The sequence below is a fragment of the Rattus rattus genome, chromosome 16 (assembly GCF_011064425.1).
Source record: "Rattus rattus isolate New Zealand chromosome 16, Rrattus_CSIRO_v1, whole genome shotgun sequence".
Lineage (NCBI taxonomy): Eukaryota > Metazoa > Chordata > Mammalia > Rodentia > Muridae > Rattus > Rattus rattus.
This window is the reverse complement of record NC_046169.1, coordinates 18768213-18788884: the sequence shown is the minus strand read 5'-3', so window position 1 is coordinate 18788884 and position 20672 is coordinate 18768213. Positions and strand designations below refer to the sequence as shown.

General features: G+C 51.1%; 2 protein-coding genes across 2 annotated transcripts in view; one reads left to right on the top strand and one right to left on the bottom strand.

Moving 5' to 3' along the window:
- Positions 1 to 15289, top strand: part of Baz1b (bromodomain adjacent to zinc finger domain 1B) — a 59029-nt gene extending 43740 nt beyond the window's left edge. Inside the window, exons 13-19 of the mRNA XM_032887235.1 lie at positions 1286 to 1468; positions 5650 to 5797; positions 7664 to 7811; positions 9654 to 9766; positions 11884 to 12014; positions 12977 to 13080; positions 13265 to 15289. Of these exons, the coding sequence (XP_032743126.1) occupies positions 1286 to 1468; positions 5650 to 5797; positions 7664 to 7811; positions 9654 to 9766; positions 11884 to 12014; positions 12977 to 13080; positions 13265 to 13622 (1185 nt within the window). The 3' untranslated portion in view covers positions 13623 to 15289. The remainder of the gene's footprint in view (positions 1 to 1285; positions 1469 to 5649; positions 5798 to 7663; positions 7812 to 9653; positions 9767 to 11883; positions 12015 to 12976; positions 13081 to 13264) is intronic.
- Positions 15290 to 16116: 827 nt separating this feature from the next.
- On the bottom strand, positions 16117 to 20230 carry Fzd9 (frizzled class receptor 9). The gene has a single exon (XM_032887070.1). It carries the CDS (start codon positions 19996 to 19998, stop codon positions 18220 to 18222), a length of 1779 nt encoding a protein of 592 aa, XP_032742961.1. The 5' UTR covers positions 19999 to 20230; the 3' UTR covers positions 16117 to 18219.
- Positions 20231 to 20672: the final 442 nt, after the last annotated feature.

Genomic DNA, 20672 nt, shown 5'->3' with positions numbered 1-20672 from the left:
GATCAAGCTAGCCTTACACACAAGTGATCTCTTGATTCTGCTTCCCTAGTGCAAGGAATAAAGGTGTACACCACCACACTTCTTTAAAATTGGCATTCCTTATGTGACTGTCAAGATTGTAGTGCACAACGTTTCAAGCACAGTTTTGTGACCTGAAGGGCTGGCTCCATGACGAAGAGCACACACCGCTCTGTGAAGCACCCAGCTGTTCCTCCTGCACCAGACACGGTGGGCACTGCACTCATGTACGCATATTCAGGCAGGCACATACGTGTGATGAGAAGTAAAATACATTTACTAAAAGTGTACGTCAAACATGGTTCTATAGCATGAGCTTAATCCCAGCACTGGGAAGACAGAGTTAAGTGGGTCTTTATGATTTGGAGGCCATCCTGGTCTACATAGTGAGTTCTAAGCCAGCCAGTGTTGCCTAGTGAGACCCTGTATCAAAAATTGTTTTTAATTTTTTTTCCTTTTCTTTTGAGACAAAGTATCACTGTGTAGCTTTGACTGGTCAGGGACTTTGCTATGTTGAGCAGCCTTGCTCCCACCTCAGGCTTACCTGCTTCTCAAGTACTGGAAGTAAAGACTTGGGCCACCACTCCCAGCTCCAGTTTATTTTTGATGTGTGTGTGCGCGCACACACGTGCACACACACACAGTTCTTGTCCTGGAAGCTGGAGGTGCTGGATCCCATGGAGTTGGGTTAACTGGTGATTTTGAGTCTTCTGACATGGGTGCTGGGAACTGAACTCTGGGTCTCTACAAGAGCTGTGCACACTCTTAACTGCTCAGCCATCTCTGCAGCTTCACAAAGAATGTACAAAGAAAGAAAGGGATTTGGTGCCTGTCTCTACAGCCATAAAATTAACAAAGGTTTAGTGGAGGTGGGAAATGTAAAGCTTAGTGCTTGACCCCAGCCAGGAAGTCGAGAGCTTGAGTCTTCTCAGATGTCTGCTTTCTCGCCTGTGTTTTATTTCCGGTACTGGGGTTTAAAGGTGTGGCCTCCTACATACTTCACACAGCCTCTGTACCTCACCCTCAAGTTTGTCCTGCACGCAGTAAGGAATAGTGACTGCATACAGGAGCAGACGGACTTTCAGTCTTCTGGATCCTTTCTGGGGAAGTGCAAGTGTCAGGTGCTGGTAGATCCCAGTCTACCATGGAAGGCGCGCAGGACTCGCGGAACTGTTCTGGTACTTGGCTTGGGATGTTAGGAACTTACAGGCGGACTCTTTTATTGGTCTCATTCTCCTCTTGGTGTCAATTTAAAATCTTTCCCTAGGTCATCTCCTTAGAGAAACTGAAGGATTTTGGTGAATGCGTCATCGCCCTTCAAGCCAGTGTCATAAAGAAATTTCTGCAAGGATTCATGGCTCCCAAACAGAAGAAACGGAAACTCCAAAGTGAAGACTTCACGAAGTCCGAGGAAGTAGATGAAGAGAAGAAAATGGTAGAGGAAGCAAAGGTACTGAGTTGCTGAATCCAAGCACGGGGTTCTTGCTTTAGGGGACTTGTGTGAATGTAAGACGGAGAAGCAGAGAGCCGCCCGCTGACAGCAGTAGACTCAGCTGTTTGTAGGGACAGCTGGTGTTGGACATACAGCAGGGTAGGAAGTACCCTGAGCATGCTGTCCTGTGGCAGGCACAGCGTCACATGACAAGCATGACAGTGAGCTGAGTCCCAGTTCTTCCTTAGTAACAGTGCGGCCAGCTTCTGCTGCGGCTCCATGCCCCTGCCTCAGCTTTACCAGAGAGGATTGTGCTTGTGTCAGCCAGCCATTGCTAGCTCAGAAAAGATGGACTTACATGGGGTTTCCACGAGTTTTCCTTTCACACCATCTTTGAACTCAACCCCTCCTACCAGGCAAGTCTCTGAGTTCAAGGCTGAGACGCCAGGGCTATATAGAATCTCTGCCTCAAAAGGAAAAAAATTAAAGTCATTGTGAGTCCAGGCCATCTGTGCTGGTGGATAGGAGTGGCCCTTGAGCTAACTTATGAGTGCCAGGGTGTCAGAGCTTCCCAGCAGTAGTAGTAATGGGCGGGGGCTGGGTTCTGAAGGAACCTAAGTGCAGATTAAAATGAAGTCTGTCTCACTGTGAGATAAATCTATCTAGTTCTCTTTTATTTTTGTTTTAAGCCAGTGGTCTCACTGTGCTGGCCTGGAACTCCATGTAAACCAGCCTGGCCTTAAATTCACAGTTCTACCTGCCTCTGGGATTAAAGGTGTGTGCCACCATGCCTGGCCTTTGTTTCCTTTTTTTGTTTTGTTTTGTTTAGATCCAGGGTCTTAACGTAGGCTTGAACCCCTGAGTCCTTTTACTCACATCTCCCAAGTGGCCACAGGTGTGCAGCACCACAGACAGAGACTTTTCAGAAGAAGTCACTCTCAGGTGCTGCAGAGATGGCGGGGCAGTTACAGCCTTGGCTGTTCTTCCAGAGAACCTGGGTTCACGTGGCAGCTCACAACTGTCTGTAACTCCAGTTCTAGCTGGTCCAACAAGCCTTTACGTGTGCCTGTGTGATTACAAGCAGAAATGCTTAGGATTAAGTCCCTCCTCTTCCTAAAACACCTCGAGAGTTTGTACACAGTTAAGTTTCTCTTTCCTTTTCTTAGACCACAGTGGTATATGATTCAGGGTGATCATCTGGGGTGAGAGGCTGATTTACTTCACAATGGGACTTCACACCTAATCAGTATTTTACTAGCACGACTGTAATGACTCTTCCTGGGTTTCTTTTAGTGGCCTTTAGCACCCAGATCGTATTCTAGGTGATCTCTGAGACAGCTTCAGCCTCGGGCTCGCATGCTGAAGTTAGAGACCTAGATTAAATTTGCCCCAGTTTTGGTTTTAGTCGTATGTGTTTTGCACACATTTCTGTGCTACAGCAAGTGGAGGTCAGAGGACAGCCTGAGGAGTCGGTTGTTGGATCACCTAGGTCTTACTGTCGGATAGAGTTTTGATTGTTGGGCTTGGTGGCAGTTGCCTTTGCCCTGTGAGCCATGGTGCCCTTTAACCCAGCTTTGTAGGGACTTTTATTGGAAAGCTCTTGGAAAAATGTTTCCTTGCTATTTACTTTTCCTGTGACATTTTCTTCTTACTGAGGACCAACAGGTAATTAAGTCCCATTAAGGTCCCTTTGTGTACTAAACCCTGAGCTGAAATAAATGTAAGCCCTAGACTGAGTGCAAAAGTGGAGAGCTTCTTGGAAAAATCAGTTAGGCTGCTTGCTGAGTGGCTCTGCTCTATTCTGTTCTAGCAATATCCTGCCCAGCAGCTCCCACCAAAGGTCAGCTTTGCCACAGCTCAAAATTTTCCACTGTCCTCTGCTTTGAAAGTTTCCACTTAGCAAGGGCCAGGGTTTCCTTGGCCGGGACCAGGCTGCTACATGAGTTTATGTCAGTCTCTCTTCTGGGCTCCAGTTTCTTTGGTTCTGTGAGATCGTCTCGCCGGTCTTTTTTGTAGTAATACATGATCTAGGGTCTGCAGTTTTTAAAAAGTTAAAAAGTAGCATTTATTTTCACCTACGTTGATGTGTGTGTGCCGGCTTGTCTATGTGCACCATGTGCATACAGTGCTCTCAAAAACCAGAAGGCGGCATCAGCTCTCCTGGAACTAGAGTTGTAGGCAATTCTCAGCTGCCTGATGTGAGCGCCAGGAACCGAACCACAGTTTTCTACAAGAGCAGCGAGTACTCCTAACCGGAAGCCACCTCTTCAGTCCTGATCTATGTAAATATAACACCAATTTTCTTTCTCTAAATTGAGAAAGATAATGCGTACTTTAGGAAAATGCTGGGAGAAATCCTGCTCTCTTTCTGCCTCTTCTCTCCTTCTCTGCCTTGGTCTCCTTTAACATCGGGTCTTAACCATGTGGTCCAGGCTTGCCTCAAATCTAATTTTGTCTCAGCCTGTTGAGTGTGGAATAACAGATGTGCGTCACTATGTCTGGCGTTTTTTTGTCTGTATTTGTTCTAACAACCCTGTTGTCTGCCACTTTTTCATTTTGTTTTGTTTTGTTTTTATGAGACAAGGTTTTACTGTCTCCCAAGTGCTGAAATTACAGATCTGAATTGCTGTGGGAGCCTCCGAGCACCGCAGACAGCATAGAATGGTCTGAAGGAGGCAAGGAGGCATGTTGAACATGACATCAGGACTCTGACCCCGGGCAACTTATTTTAGGCATTTTTAAGTACAGTACACTTTGGTGAAAACTTCCCTGTGTACAGTAAAGCACACAGAAAGCTAAAGATTGGAGGTGATTACATCAAAGTGGTGAAAAGTGCATTGACACCTTCCGTAAAGATGGGTTGTATAAACGACTACTCTTGACAGCTTCCGTAGATGGCTTCTGTAGCTTGGAAAAAAAAAAAAAAAAACTTAGGTTAAGGGTTTAGGGGAGGATCTGGTGTGGCCTCCAGCCACTCAGATATCACAAAGGTCACCAGGCTAGAATGTATGTCTACTCCCAGCTTTCTACGAGGATAACAGGTTATGCATCCCTTCCTTGAAGTAAAGCCCTGGGTGCTTAGCATTCCAGGTTCCCTAGTGTTTCTCCATGCACAGGACTCACATGCCTTCTGAAAGCTTCCAGACCTGGCTCAACTTGCCTTTATCATTTTAGCTGTATAAATTTATAGTATGCATTATAACTCAGTGTATGTACATCTGTATAATATCAAGTCAGAGTAGCTAGTACTCCCCCTCTTTAAACACACTTCATTTAGTTAAGTCATTCATTTGTTTATTTGTATATTTATGGCAAAGTTTCTTGGTGTGACCTTGGCTGTCCTGGAACTCAGTCTGTAGACCAGGAGATCCTCCTGTCTCTGCGTCTTTGGTGCTAAGATTAAAGGCGTGCCCCACCACAACCTGACTAGATTTAGTTTATGCGTAGAGTAAGGTTTGCCTGAATATACACGTGTGTGTGTGTGTGTGTGTGTGTGTGTGTGTGTGTGTGTGTGTGTGTGTGTGTGTGGGTAAGAAGAGGGGAGATGTTGGATTCTCTGAAGTGGATTCTTGAAAACCACCATGTGGGTATTGGGATCTAAACCCAGGTCCTCTACAAGAGCAGCCAGTGCTCTTCTCCTAGCCATCTCTAGCCCCATTTGAATTGTCTAGAAGCTCATTAATACCTGATAACTGCATATTTATGAGGTGCTGTGTAATTTTTAAAGTATGACTTTGCCTAGTGCATGTACCCCATAGATGTTTCATGTGGCCGTCCCTTACAGTCCTTGGGACATGAGAACTTTCACTTGATTAAAGGCTGGTGACATGCAGATGAGAGGAGCTTTATCTCAGGTTCACAGCTTTATAGATAAGACTCACCGTATCTGTGGCCTGAGTGGGTGACTCATTAGCCAAGGTTTTGTAGGCCGTACATTGATCATGTGTGCTGGTGTTTATTCCTACGCCAAAACGATTTCACTGGAAGAGACATGTTGCTTCTCGACCCTACTCTATGCTTTGGTGTGACCTCTGCCAAGCTTCTTTTTTATCCTTTGAAGCCTTGATGGGGGAGTATCATATAAGTGGGTGGCTTTAATGAAACTCTAGAATCCTCCAAATTCTGTCTTTGCCCACTCAGACCCCTTTGTAGTCTTTGAGGTCATGGTCATGCCATCAGGTTGTCTCCTTGCTGCTTAGGTTGCCTCTGCCCTGGAGAAATGGAAAACCGCCATCCGTGAGGCACAGACCTTCTCCAGAATGCACGTCCTCCTTGGGATGCTGGATGCGTGTATCAAGTGGGATATGTCTGCAGAAAACGCCAGATGCAAGGTTTGCCGGAAGAAAGGTACGCACTGAGGAGAGTTGATAGCGGAGTGTTCCACTCAAAGTTTTCTTTCTCCTTTGAAGGGATTTTGGTTTTTTGAAACAGGGTTTTTCTGTGTTGCCTTGGCTGTCCTGGAACTTGCTCTGTAGCCCAGACTGCCTGCTTGTCTCTCAAGTGCTGGGATTCAGGAGTGCACCACTACAGCCCACCCTCTGAAGGAATTTTTGTCCGTCATTTAGTCCTTCCGTGTGTACCTCTCTCTAACTGTGGTAGGGCAGATTTCCCCTTTGCGATCTCCTGCTGGTAACCAGCATGTGTGAGCATCTGCAGTGTGCGAGCATCTGCGGTGTGTGACTGGAGCAGCTGCCCAGTCTTCACTTTGTGCAGGAGCAAGTTAGTGGAGTAAAATCTGCAGTCCTCGGGCCTGTGAGCCGAGCTGAGGTCGGTGCTTCCAGCAGGGGGCAGTCTTTGCGCACCCAGACCTCAGTCTTTAGCCTTGAGTCCAGGGCCACGCATTTGGGAATGTTTTTTACTTTTCCTTGACTAATTCTATGTCATGAATTAACTTAGGGGTTCAGTTTCCAAAGGGTGAGGCACTGTGTAGACTTGGTTGCTGTAGAACTGCCTAGACTGGCAGTTAGAGAAGGAAGTTAACCAGATGGAGTCTGTACAGTGTACACCAACTGGAGAGAAACCAGATCTGAGGACCCACGCAGACATGTGGAAGAATTTGGGGGTCCAAGGAGAACAGCAGAGTCTCCAGCCATTGATTTTTTTTTTAATTATTTTAATTTTTTTGCTGCCTTTTAGTTAAAATACCCATACAATTAAACACGTTTTATTTACTTATTTTCTTTTTTTTTATTTCGGAGCTGGGGACCGAACCCAGGGCCTTGCACTTGCTAGGCAAGTGCTCTACCACTGAGCTAAATCCGCAACCTTACTTATTTACTTATTCTGAGATAGGGTCTCATGTAACTCTGGCGAGACAGAAACTCAAAAATACCTACCTCTTCTGCCGCTTCAGTGCTGGGATAAAAGGAGTGTGTCACGATGCCCAGTTAAACTTAGTGACTACTAACTGTCCTAACCTGATTCTAGATAGTTCTGAGGAGATACGTTAGGAACTCTCCCTAAATTGTCCAATTTTCAGAAAGTAAATGCATTTTTTTAAAAATGCAGGCTGCAAAGATGTCCCAGTAGGTAAGATGCCTGTGCGTAAGCATGGGGGCCAGAGCTCTGTGCTGCACCCACGTAAGTGCCCGTCGGCCATGGCGGCCCTCCTGCCCAGGCTCTTAGGAGGGAGAGACAAGGGCTTTTACAGAACCAGCCTTGAGCTCGGGATTCGAGAGAGAGAGAGAGAGAGAGAGAGAGAGAGAGAGAGAGAGAGAGACTGACTGACTGACTGACTGACTGACTGACTGACTGACTGACTGACTGACTGACTCAGTATATAAGGTGGACAGCCGGTAAATACGATAACTAATGCCAGCCTCTAGCCTCCATGTGCACATAGAAGCAGCTGAGTGATGGGGTGTTCCTGTGATCCCATCACCTGGGAGGCAGGGCCAGGAGGAGCTCCCCCAGTGTGGCTGAACACTGAAACCTTATATTGAAAGAAAGAAAAAGGAGCTGGGGTGGTGGCCTGGCTCTCACAGGTGCTTGCTGCTTCTCCGGAGGACCCGTGTTGGGCGGTTCTTGTAACTTCCAGCTCCAGGGGATCCTGTGCTCTCTGTGGCTTCACAGACTCAAACACACATGGCATACGTTCCCACAGGCATTCATGGACATAAATAAAAATAAACCTTTAAAAGGGAAGAGAGAAGTGCTGCCCCGCGGTGTTTGTTCTGTTGTGCTGCCAACAGTGCTGTGTGTGTCTGTCTGCAGGTGAGGATGACAAGCTGATCCTGTGTGACGAGTGTAATAAAGCCTTCCACCTGTTCTGTCTGAGGCCGGCCCTCTATGAAGTACCAGATGGCGAGTGGCAGTGTCCAGCTTGCCAGCCTCCTACTGCCAGGCGCAATTCCCGTGGCAGGTGAGAAGTTTTGAAAGTAAGTGGGGGGCTGGGATCTGGTAGAATGTTCACCTAGAAAACAAAGTGAAAAAAAAAAAAAAAAAAACCAAAGGCTTGGACTTCATCCCTAACTCTGCAGAAGTCAGGCATGGGGGTGCAAGTCTGTTACCCAAACACTGGGAAGGTGGAGGCAGGAGGATCGGGAGTTCCGAGTCATCCCTGGGTACACAGCAGTACAAAGCCTTTCTGGGCCGTAAGAGACCATCAGATAAGTGCATGGGAAAATTCAGTTCCTCAGAACTGAGTGTCTCCAAGGAGCTTTAAGCTTACTTGGGTTCAAAGCTTGACCTTTTGTGGTTCGGATACAGGAGCTTAGATGCTATCCTATGACTTTGGTTTTGGGTGTGTGTATGTGTTTGGGGGGGGGGGAGCAACTGCATTTAGTTTTACTTTTTAATGTGTATGAATGTTTTGTCTGAGAGTGTGTCTTAGCCATGGAGGTGAGAAGGGTATATTGGATCCCTTGGAACTCGAGTTGTGATGGTCACAGGCTATCATGTGAGTGATGGGAATTGAACCCTGGTTCTGAAAGAGCAACAAGTGCTCTTAACTGCATTTGGTTTCGTTTAGTGTTGACATTTCTGCTTTTCACTGTTAGCCCTGTCCCCTCCCTCTGTGTTTTGGTCTTTCAAGCTGGGTTTCTCTGTAGTCCTGGGTGTCTTTCAACTCAGATCTGCCTGCCCACACCCCCACACCTGCTCACAAGCTCCCCATTTAACTTTTTATTTTGTTTTAAATGTTGTGCGGACATTTACCTGAATGTATATCTGTGCACTACATGTGTACCTGGTGACTATGGAGGCTAGAAGAGGGCGCCGGATCCTCTGGAACTCAAGTTACAGGTTGTTGTGAGCATCTATGTAGGCGTCAGGAATTAAACCTAGGTCCACTGGAAGACCTGCCACTCTCTAACCCCTTGATTCACTTTATTCTCCGATAGCAAGAGCATCTTCCCCTGCCTTTAAATTTACTCACTGCCTACCTTACAGCCGCTTCTACAGGCGATCACACTGAGTATCTGCAGCCAAACCACTGCCTTCGCTACCCACGCTCAGTTTCCTTTCCCTGCTGTCTCTTTCATCATGGACTCCCCTGTGTCGGTACAGCCAAGCCAGCACCGTGAAGGCACCTAATGTCTTCCCAGTTAACTGTGGTTGCTTTGTACATTGACATTTGAGATCGCAAAAGGGCATCCTTTCAGGCACTAGGCTGTCTCTTGTAAAGGGCAAAGCTGTTTGATTCCAACCACATCTTAGCAGCCTTGCTGGTTAGTTCTCCCTCTGCCACCATTCCCATGTCCTCTTGCAGGGTCACACGGCCTGTTGCTCTGAAGCAGTGTTTGGACCAGGTGTCCTGAGCGGGATCAGTTGCTTTGTTGTGTGTCACCTGCAAGCTGTCTCAGCTCCGGGACGGGAGCTGCCAAGTCTGCAGTGACACCTGCTGGGCTCTCCGTCCTCCCCGTCCACCCAGAGTTGGGGCAGCTTTGGTGTCTAAAGTGTTACCTTATCTGACTTTTGTGAGGCAAGAGTAATAGTGTTTTGTACTGTTTGTGAGAGGAAGTAGAGGTTGTATTTTGTTCTTGGTCCCCTTCCCCATGGGTGTCCCTTAAACCATTTTAGGCTTAGGACAGGGATGCACTGTGTGAAGCATCGTGGGCCTGTCCCCGGGTCTCCCCCTTACTGGCCGTCAGGGAGCTTCGCTTCAGGAATAGAGGTACTGCACATCCTCTGGGGCTTCTGCTCTCCTTGGGCCATCCTGGACCAAACTAAAACCGCGTCTCTACTTGGCTTTGCTTCCCCATAGGAATTACACTGAAGAGTCTACCTCTGAGGACAGCGAAGGTGATGAGAGTGGTGACGAGGAAGAGGAGGAGGAGGAAGAGGAAGAAGAGGATTATGAAGTGGCCGGCTTGCGGTGTAAGTATCTAGTATGGCATACTTGCCTTGGTCTCAAACTGACCAAAGAAGCCTGGCTGGGAGAGAAATTCAGCATTGCCATTTTGCTGTCTTCCTCTTCTCTCTTGGGACTGTGGGGAAATGAGCTGCCATGTGTATATTGGCTTTCGGGACAGGGTAGAGGGGCGGATCTATACTGCTGTACCATGTGATCAGTGTCCACTTCCCAGGGTCCTTGTTGGGCAGCTCACAGCTGCCTGTAACTTTAGTTCCAGGGACCTAGGACACTTACCTGGACTCTGGGCACCTTCATTCATGTGCACACATATATGTACATGTACACACAGGGTCACACGGAAACGTAATTAAAAGTAAAATCTTTTTCAACTGTCGGGAGCAGGTAGAGTGATCCCCAGAGTGTCCGCCCACAGCAGATCACTTGCTCTAAGATCCAGTGGGTGTCATGCACGTTTATGACAAGGTTTCTGGTCTAGCCCCATCCATGCACAGTGACAGTGGCCAGAGAGGTCTCTGACTTATGGTCCAGGGCTGGTTTCAGCCGTCTCTGCTTTTCTCATCCTATGCTGACTGATGCTCCCTGACGAGTGCAGTTTTCCAATGGTCACAGGATGCTAAGAATGCTCCTGTTGGCCTCGGTGAAGCCAACGGCTCAGCCCTCCTCTCAGTGGTTTCCTTCTCATAGGCCAGTAGAAAATAGAGCACAGGGCCCACAGCCCTGAGGAACTGTCCACGCTGTGAGAGGAAGCAGGTGATTGCTTGGCCATTTCCGACTGCGGTGGCGCATCCCGCGTGTTCTGGCCTCGCTCACGCTCTGCACAGCTCTGTCTTGAGATAGGAACGCACTGTGTATCCGTGGCTTTCCTGGAACCTCCAGTGTAGGTCAGCTCATGGAGAGCTGCCTGTCTAGGCCTTCTGAATGCTCTGATTAAAGGTTTATTTCCAAAGCTGTCCAGGAATAGCTCTCCATTGGTGGGATTGCAGACACAGGCCACCGCACTAGACTGTTGGTTCACTAGGTGTGAGCTGAGGGGTGCAGGCCATCCTGTCAGGAGACCCCTCAGTGATCCGTAGAGTGGTGCACCCTCCTCACACGGCTGCTGAGGTTTACATTCATGCCAGTGGCTGCTTCCCACCTCTGCTCCACGGAGGCGATGCTTCTCTTTCGCTGGCCTCCCAGGGTTATTGCCCAGCTAGGAAATACTTGGTACTTCAGAGCCCCTGGTGCCTTCAACCTTTCAGGCCACCCGTGTGTCCTGTCCATGTCAGTTCCCTTGTGCAACTTCAGGCCTAGGACCTAAGCCTTAGCTTCTTCCTCATGAACCTTGTCTGGAGCTGAAAGCCTTAAAATAGCCACTGAAGGGTTAGCGTGGTCCAGAAATAGAATGGGAAGAGCGTCGTTCATTGGTTCTCCACATGGCTGCTTCTGTGAACACATTCTCTGCCCAAGTGTCATCTCCCCCCACCCAGGGCATCAGTGAGGAAAGGTTGTGGAAAAGGTTTTAGTGGAGAAGCTTTGAGCTAATCCTTGCAGAGAATGTTCCCAAGGGCATCCCAAGGAATGTTGGTTTGCCTGCCCTGAGCACCTGTCACCAACCAGTGACACGAGTAGTCTACGTGCCTTTAAGTTATTCTCTTCAGAGATTCCAGGCGGGGCTCTCAGGGAAGAGTCTCACCTACCATCTTGGTTTTCAGAAACATGAGAGGGTGGGTCCTGACTTATATTTGCAGAATGTTGTGGGCCATTGTGTGAGTGAGCTTTTCCCTGAAAACACCAGGTAAAGAGCATAGGGTAACTGGAAATTACGAAGCAAAGTCAGATTCCCTTGTACGTGGAGGTGTGTGAATTCTCTTGGGCTAAGTCTGGGCTGTCGGCGAGCCATACTGCCGGGTTGACAAACATGTTTCCAACTGAGTTACTTGACAGTTGACCCCTGCTGATCAAGTAGAGACAGGATAGAAGTGCTGGGACCTGGCCTTCTGCAGCCCCAGAGAGTCGCTGCCTGTCTGCTCTGGTGGTCTCGCCCTCCCCTGCCACACCATGTCCGTGTCCATCTGTCCGGTGTGTGTCCCTACCCCCACCCCCTGTTGCTGCGCTCTCAGCCCATGTTTCATTTCAGTGAGACCCCGGAAGACCATTCGAGGCAAGCAGAGTGTCATCCCCGCAGCAAGGCCAGGCCGACCACCGGGTAAGAAGTCACATGCTGCCAGACGGTCACGGCCAAAGGATGACACGGAGGTCGATGAGCTGGTAAGAATCACTTAGCCTCCTCTAGTCTTTGTATTCTTTATGTTCTAGTCCACAATGGGGAATTCACAAGGCAACAGGTGGGAGCCTGCCCGCCCTTCCCCTCCCCTTGGGTCGGGGGCTGAGGAGCAGATGGATAGGCTCGGTGCAGACGAGGCAGCAGGCCCTCCAGGAGCAGCTATGCCCGGCATCCTGCCTAGCCTGCTGCAGACAGTCTCCCCTAGTTAGCAGCAGCCTGCAGCTCGTTAGGGACTTTAAAATAGTATCCATGTGTCTCTGGTGGGCCCAGAGGGGTGGGCCTCCCTGTGGGAATGCCAGCAATGCCAGAGCCACTAACTGCTGCTTTAGCCACAGTTGTTAGAAGGACATTGCCCCACTCCTCTGTCCTCGCCGCCTTGCTGCAGTGGCTTAGATCCGGCTTGGCAGAAGGAAGCTCAGGCACTGGCCTGTCTCTGCAGCTGAGTTAGGGCTTGAGGACATGAAGGAAACCACTGGGGAGAGGACGGTCCTTAACATTGCCAGTGCCTCATGTGCGGTTCCTACAGCCGTGCAATCCACCCGCCTGTGGCTGCCTGCAAGGGTGCCCCGCCCCCATCTCCTTAACACCTCCTCCTGCAGCCACTGAGGACTGGCGCTACACCTCCTGCTTTTCTTCCTAAACATCCGTGTTCCCCAAAGCTGGCTGCTGGGGTCGGCGATGGCTTGTTCATGTCTGTAATTCTGGATTCATCTCTCACAGGGTTAGCCCTCTCCAGCCACACCCCCTCTCTCTGTTCTGCTGATGAGTGCCTGCTGCGCCCCCTCTGCCACATTAGCCTCTCTCTGACTTGAAAGCGCCACCTGCCCTGAGTGTCACCCACCTGTGATGCCAAGGCACTGTGCTTGCGTGCACATTGTCCGTGTGTCTTGTAACCCTTCTGCTTCTACGTCCTGTAATGACTGGCGCTCTGCTTCCTCTGTGCCAGGTACTTCAGACCAAGCGTAGCTCAAGGAGGCAGAGTCTGGAGCTACAAAAGTGTGAGGAAATCCTTCACAAATTAGTAAAGTACCGCTTCAGCTGGCCCTTCCGGTGAGTGCCCCGCCTCTCCCGCTATTCTCACTCCTTGTTGAGACAGGTCTAAGCAAGGGGATGGGGAGTCACGGCCCATAGAAGGGGGGCAAACTTTGTCTCCCGGGTCGGCTTGAGCCGTGACTGCAAGCATCCTGCGTGGTGCTCCTCTGGCCTGGGTGTTTCTCACTTGGTGTTTTCCTAGGGAGCCTGTGACCAGAGACGAGGCTGAGGACTACTATGATGTGATCGACCACCCCATGGACTTCCAGACCATGCAGAACAAATGCTCCTGCGGGAACTATCGGTCTGTGCAGGAGTTCCTCACCGACGTGAAGCAAGTGTTTGCCAATGCTGAGCTCTACAACTGCCGAGGCAGCCACGTGCTGAGTTGCATGGAGAAGACAGAGCAGTGCCTGCTGGCCCTGCTGCAAAAACACCTCCCCGGCCACCCCTACGTCCGCAGGAAACGCAGGAAGTTTCCTGATAGGCTTGCTGATGATGAAGGGGACAGTGATTCAGAGTCTGTCGGACAGTCCAGGGGACGAAGACAGAAGAAGTAAAGAGGCAGGGTCCTAGTGAGGGAGCTGAGGAGGGGGGACAGGAGGAGACCTCCAAGGGGTGTGGGAGAGGCAGGGAAGCTGGGAGGATTTAAAGGGGAAGTGACGGTAGGTAGCATCCAGAAAGGCCTGTCACTCCATGCTTGGGCTTTTCTGCAACTCCCATGGGGCCTTTTTCAAGCAAAGCCAAGCTCTTGGGGAGAATCGAGCTAACCTGATGCGCCCTGCCCAGAGAGCTAGCGGCAGATGTGGGCCCCACCTTGAGTTCTGAGGTGGGGGAAGCCTAGATATGGCTTCTCCTGTGAGCTCTGCCCTGCTCTCCTCCTCTTCCTCCTCCTCCTCCTCCCACCTCATTACAGCAGTGCCAAGCCCCCGGTCTCAGAGAGGGTGTCGTACCCACAGTAGGAAGGAGCGTCATCAGGCCACGCTGGGTGAGGTGTGGATCTTTGGAATTTATATTTATACACAGTCCTATTTCTTTACATCCGCACTGTCTCTTCCTCCTCCTCCCTCTCAGGTGACAGTATCAGCGAGTGCCATACAGAATTCTGTGTTCACCAGCATCTTGGGACAGTGTGGGCTTTGAGTTGATTGTGGCAGAGTAGAGGGACATTTTCTGGAGCTGTCCCTGAGGACTGTCTACATTGTGGCAGCCCTTCCTACCCTCACCCGACTCACCGCCTCGTAAGAAACCAAGCAAACTAAGGCACTTCCCATAGACTGGAGTCCTGCTTCCAATCATGCTATGACCTTGGCTTTGATGGGTCTGGCCAGAGGGGTGTTGGAGCCCAGCCCACCCACAAACCAGACAAGCCCTTAGGGAGCCGGAAAAGAGCAGGAAGAAGTTAAAATGTTTAATTTTTTAAATTGACTTTTGTAGTTACTGAAGTTGCTTGTTTCCGCAGTGATATTGTATAAAGAACATCTTGTAAAATAACTTGTCACCTTGCTTTGGCACATGTACAGTACAGTTTCTATGATATGTGTTCGCTTTACTACCCTCAAAGAGGCCAGCAGGCAGCAGGCTCTGGGGTTGGAGTCCTCTTTGCCTACCTGCGGGTGCCTGCTACTCCAGGGCCCACTCTGCAGACCTAGTGCTCCTTCCTGGATGGTGATTGCTGTCAACATCTGGAGAGTGGGGAAGGCCAGCTCTGCCCTTCATAGCCGGTCTAGCCTTGTGTTGTATTTAGGCAAAAGTTTGTAGTCTGCGTTCCCTTTTATGACAGATTTTGATAAAAGTACAGACAGGGTTTAATTTTCTTTTCCATCGATTTTCAACTTGGAAAATGTGAGTCCCTCAGCTCTTGTTTAAAGGAAAAGAAGTCTGCCAGGTCCAGGAGCCCGCCATTCCACCGTTCCCAGGGCTGAGGGAAAGACAGCCTTGCTGCGTGCGGCTCTGGGTGTGGCCCCATCCAGTGGCTGAGGAAGGCTTCCTTCTGTTTCTCGAAGGGGCTTGGCTGGGTTAGCACTAACACACCGTGATCCTCTAACTGCTTCCTACCCTAGATGTTGGTGTTTTAGCAGAAAGCTGGTGTTCCCACTGCAGTGACATCTACCTGCGTGGTGGATTTTTAAATTGTCTTAAAGGAGGAAGGGCCACGGTAAAGGGTAGACGTGTAATAAATTGGAATTTCAAATAAACATATGTACTTGTGTTTATAAAGAAGAGACCACTGCAATGGCTCCTTTTTCTCTTGGGGCAGTGGTGGGCAGTGCAGCCCTGGGTGCTGGGTATTTGAAGATGAACAATACAGCGTATCTATAGCTCCTGCCTAGAGCATGCACTCTACCCCACGAGAGGCCATAGCCTGTTTCAGACACATCCCTGCTACAGAACAGAACAGCACCTCAAGCCTTTGCTGGCACGGCCTGTCTGCCCTGAGTCCTGACAATGGTTAGTCCTGAGGTCCCCTTCACTTCTCATCTCTGCTTCCGTCTTCCCTCCTAGTTCCTCTAAAAGCCACACCAGCCTTGCTTCTGTTGCACAAACAGCCAAGTACTGACCCTCTCCCTCCTTACCTGCTGACAGACAAGGGAAAGGGGTGCTCTGCTGGCCCATTAAATGTCCACCTCAACACGGCCCCCTGCCTTCCCCATCCTGTCTGCAGGTCCTTGAGCAGATCCTGTGCACCACTCCCAGTGTGGGCTGTAAGTTTTCTCCTACAAGACGGTCAGACAGGATGAATGGATGCTCCTTACAAAGAAAAGGCTGAGGGTGTTCTCTGTATGAAGAACTTAGGAAAGCCTGGGGGTGTGGCTCAGTGGTGGACTGCCTGTCTGTCCTCCTGGCCCTGGGTTCCATCCCCAACAAAACAAAAGTGGTGTTTTGTGTACCAAGTATCTATCTAGTTCCTACCCAGGTTCAGTTACGTACACACGCTATTCCCGGAGATAACTGCATGTAATAGAGGTGTTTTGTGTTTCCTACCGCTGATTTCAACGAGATAACGAGAGACGTGAAGTGAGGCCTGAGGTTTCATAAAACAAATGAAAAAACTTTCTTAGCCAATCCTGAGTGCCTTTAATCGCAGCCCTCGGGTGGTAGAGACAGGCAGCTCTCTTAGTCTGAGGCTGGTGGTCATATTGTGTCCAGGACAGCCAGGGCTTATAGAGAGAGACCCTGTCTCAAAATACAGAAAATACACACAAAAGCTTTGAGGCGCTGCACTGGAAAGTGCCGGATATGTGTAGAATCCATCCAGGCCCACTTGATCACGATCTTTGCCAGCGGCTGGTAAGATGGGAGCAGTGGGCAAGAACACGTGCTGTGGGGACGTTAGAACCTGAGAGAAAACCCCCTGCACCCACAGAGAAAGCTGGGTGTACTAGTGAGCTGATAAAGGCCTGCCGTTCTCTCTGGCCCGTGTATGCATATATGTGCATACGCATGCGCACACATTCACAGAGGCTACTTCCGCCTGATTGGCATCAACGGCTTAGATAGAGGCCAATATTGGTCGACACAGACCTCCAGGATGACCACATATACCTCACAGGGGACAGGGATGGGACAGGTCCCAGTAGCCTGAGCCTCCCTAGCACACAGGTATTCATGGTGCTTTCCCAACCTCCCATGCATGTGTCCCAACCGTCCCAGCACAGCTGTGCACATCCCCATGGTCCTGCCTTATCCCACAGCTATGTCAGCAACCCAAGTTCTGGAGTTTGGGGTGGGCAAGGAGGGACAGTCAAACTCAACAGCTCCCAACCTCCCAGACTGCTACCAAGAGACATGCATGGTCCTGCTGTCTTTTCCCTCCATCCAAAACCAGGAAGATATAGCCTGGGGCTCTAACTACTGAATATTCTGTTTGGTTTTGTTGTTAGTGAAGGGTTTTGTTGTTAATGTTATGTTTTTGTTTTTTTCAAGACAAGGCTTCTAACTTGCTGAGCAATTCTTTTAAAAATATTTTTACATCAGTTTAGGGAATTGAATGCAAATTAGATTGGATGGTTAGCAACTTTCCCTGCTGAGCCATCTGACCTGCCCACTCCTTTTTTCTTATTTTTTTGTCCAAAGAGTCTCAGGTAGCCAGGGGAGTCCTGATCTTTCTGCTTCTATCTCCCAAGTATTTGAATTACAAACATGCTCCACCATGCCGCTTTTAAGCCCTGCTGGAGACAGAACCCAGGGCTTCGTGCATGCTAGGCAAAGACTGCCAACTGTGCTTGGGTCCCAGCTCTCTGCAATCTTCATAGATAGTGACGCGAACCATCTTCCAGACTTGGAAACAGTCTAATTCCCTTGCTTCCTTTATAAAAAGCTTCTTATTACATAGGTTTACTTGGAGAGCAGGAATCGTGCCACAGAGCACAGGCGGAGGTCAAAATGACAATATGTGAGTTCTCGGACTGAACTCAAGCCCTCAGCTTTAGCTGTAAGCACCTTTAACCACTGAGCTCTCTTGCCAAACCTGACCTTATTTTGCTAAAGCGAAGTGTGGGTGTGTGGGGGTGGGGGAGCTTACCTGTTTCCCCAAACAAGCTAGATGACAGGACTACAGGTAGCCATGTCCCAGCCAGGGGTTCCTGGGTATTCACGAGGAGGCTCTTGATTCACTTCAGAAGCACGGATCTCAGTCTTGAGACAGGTGAGAAGAGAATCACGCATACACGCACGCACAGTCTAGGACGCCTATAATCCACCCATGCCCCACAGAGGAACTTCCTCCTTTACATGGAGAATGAACTTCATAGCTCTCGCCCCCCAGCTCTGCTTAAGAAGTTTCTCACCCTCCTGTCTTGTCTTCCCTCTTTCCAACCCAGACAGACACAGCAGTGCCACACGAGGGTTTATTCCAGTCACAGCTTCCAGAGAAATGCCACAATAAATTACATCATTAAATAAACTCCGCTCTGGACCCTGCCCCCCCCCCTCTGCCCCTTCTGATCCTAGGACCCTCTGTGGACTTAACTAGGCCCACTCCCTGCCTGAGAAGGAAAGACAAGGCCCTGAGCTTTACTGGGTCCCCACCCTAGTCCTCAGCCCCCTGTGTCTCACTTGCTGACCTTGACAGCTGGGCAGCTGTTAGTCAGCTGTCTCTGGAGGGGGGAGGGGAGGGCAAGGAGGGAGCAACCATAACTCAGCCCAGCCCATGTTCTAGAGGTGTGTGGGGTTCTCCAGAGAGGGGTCTGTCTTAGTCATGTGCAAGACCACCGTGGGGGCTTTGTAGTGACAGTGGGTACCCCGGCCATAGCCCCCTGGGGTTCGGCAGGCCTTGGCCCGGGCTCGACCAGCTGCCATTTTTCGGTAGCATAGACTCTGCCAAGTCTGGAAAGTCTTGGAACTCCATACCCAGACTCCACTGGTGATGCCCACCACCAAGGACATGAAGATTTTGAGCATGAAGACGGCCACAGTGGGCACCGAGCCGCCTGGCAGCGAGCAGTCTCTTCGGCCTCCAGGCACGGCAGCGGCAGTGCATGGTTGCTCTGTGGCCCGAAGACGCCAGAAGTCCATGTTGAGGCGTTCGTAAACATAGCAGACAATGACGCAGGTAGCCGGCACTGTGTAAAGGATGGAAAAGACTCCGATTTTCACCATCAGCTTCTCCAGCTTCTCTGTATTGGTGCCGCCCGTCTTCATAATTTTGCGGATATGGAAGAGAGCCACAAAACCGGTCAGGAGGAAACTGGTGCCCAGTACCAAGTAGCAAGAGAGGGGCACCAACACAAAGCCAGTGAGAGCTGCCGGGTCCATGCTAGCTACATAGCAGAGCCCAGTCAGCTCATCCCCAGCCACCTTACGTAGAGTCAGGACCACGATAGTCTTGAGTGCTGGCAAGCCCCACGCTGCCATGTGGAAGTAACTACCGTGAGCCTCGATGGCTTCGTGGCCCCACTTTTTGCCTGCAGCCAAGAACCAGGTGAGAGTCAAAACCACCCACCAAAGTGAGCTGGCCATCCCGAAATAATAGAGCAATAGGAAGACCAGGGTGCAGCCTGTGTTTTCCAGACCCTCCTGGATCACATACAGAGCCCCTGCCTCCTGGTCGCAGGCCACACTCTGTGCACCTGCCACCGCTCTGATCAGGAAGGCCAAGGAGTAGACATTGTAGCACATGGAAAGGAAGATTATAGGGCGCTCTGGGTACTGGAATCGGTGAGGCTCCAGCAGGAAGGTGAACACGGTGAAGGCCGTGGAGAAGAAACACAACGCGGACCACACAGCCATCCAGACCAGCGCGAAGTCCTTATCCCGCCGAGACCAGAACACCTCGACGCCCGGCCCGCAGCGCGGAGCGCACGAGCGACTCTTCTCCACGTACTGGAACTTCTCCGGGTTGTCGCAGGTGCCACCACTGCCCGGACCTGGGGCTGAATCTCCCGGTGGCCTCGCGGGCCGAGGTGCCACAGGAAGCATGCCCAGGCCCTTGTGGGGTTCTGTGGGGCCTGCGGTAGCGTTCTCGGGTGCCTCCATGCAGAGCGCGTGCGGGTCGTTGCGCGTGGGGAGCCGGGCACAGTCGAGGGAGTCCGGCCAGCCGAAATTGAATTGCTCCATGATGGGGGCGCAGCGCAGGCGAGCCTGCTCGCACATGGGCCGGCAGGCGGGGATGGGAGTGGAAACCTGGTCGGTGCACATTGGGGCGTAGAGCGAGCAGAGGAAGAAGCGCAGGTGGCTGTGGCAGCCGTACTGCACGAGAGGCGAGAACTCGGCCAGCTGCGCGGCCGCCTCGCCCTGCGACGTGTGGCCCAGTAGGTTGGGCATGCGGGTCAGGTTGTAGCCGATGCCCCGGCACATGGGGATCTCCATCGCTTGGCACGGTGCGGGGCCACGGCCGCGCTCCGGATCGAAGCGGCCGATCTCCAGCGCCGCGCCGCCCGTCGCCAGCAGCTGCCACAGCAGCAGCGCCCCGCGGAGCAGCGGTGGCACGGCCATCGCCCCGCGGCGCGGCCGCCCCGGCTCACACGCGCCGCTCCATCCCGGGTCCCGGGATCTGCGCGCCACGTCGCGGGTCCCACGCCATCTCTCGGCCGCCCACGTGTGTCCTGGAGCGCGCGGCGCCTTCGGAAGAACAGCCGCCACCACCGCCGTCGCCGTCGCCGTCGCCGCCGCCGCTGCCGCCGCCACTCCAGCCAGAGCCGGCGCGGTCTCAGCCGCCAGCCGCAGCAGCTCCGAACCCCGAGGGCGTGGTCAGTGGGAAGACACGCCCGGGGGCGGGGCTGTCCCTCCGGGCACGCCCTCGTCGCGCTTTAAAGGTGCCGCGCCTCTCTGCCACGCTGGAGGCGTGTGGGCGACGTTGTGGGGCAACTCTTCTTCCCTTCTGCTCATTTCTTTCCCTTCCTTTGCAGACTCGACAGTCCGTGGGGACACACCTCCCTCGTAATGTCAAGTGTGCCCTCTTCTCCCAAGGTGGGAGGGGACCATCCCAAGCTCTCCCAGCTCCAGGCAAGGAAGTTGCTTGCTGCCCCTCTCCTCTCTTCTCTTCAGCGTATTTTTGTGGATCTTGTTGTTTTTTGAGACAGGGTCTCAGATAACCCAGGCTGGCCCTCAAAAGGGCTGCCTCCACATGAGTTTTATGATGTTCGTTCTAGGAATGGAACTCAGGGAGA

Bases quoted from the DNA above. Each gene is read 5' to 3' on its own strand.
- Fzd9 (XM_032887070.1), bottom strand. From the start codon at position 19,998: ATGGCCGTGCCACCGCTGCTCCGCGGGGCGCTGCTGCTGTGGCAGCTG.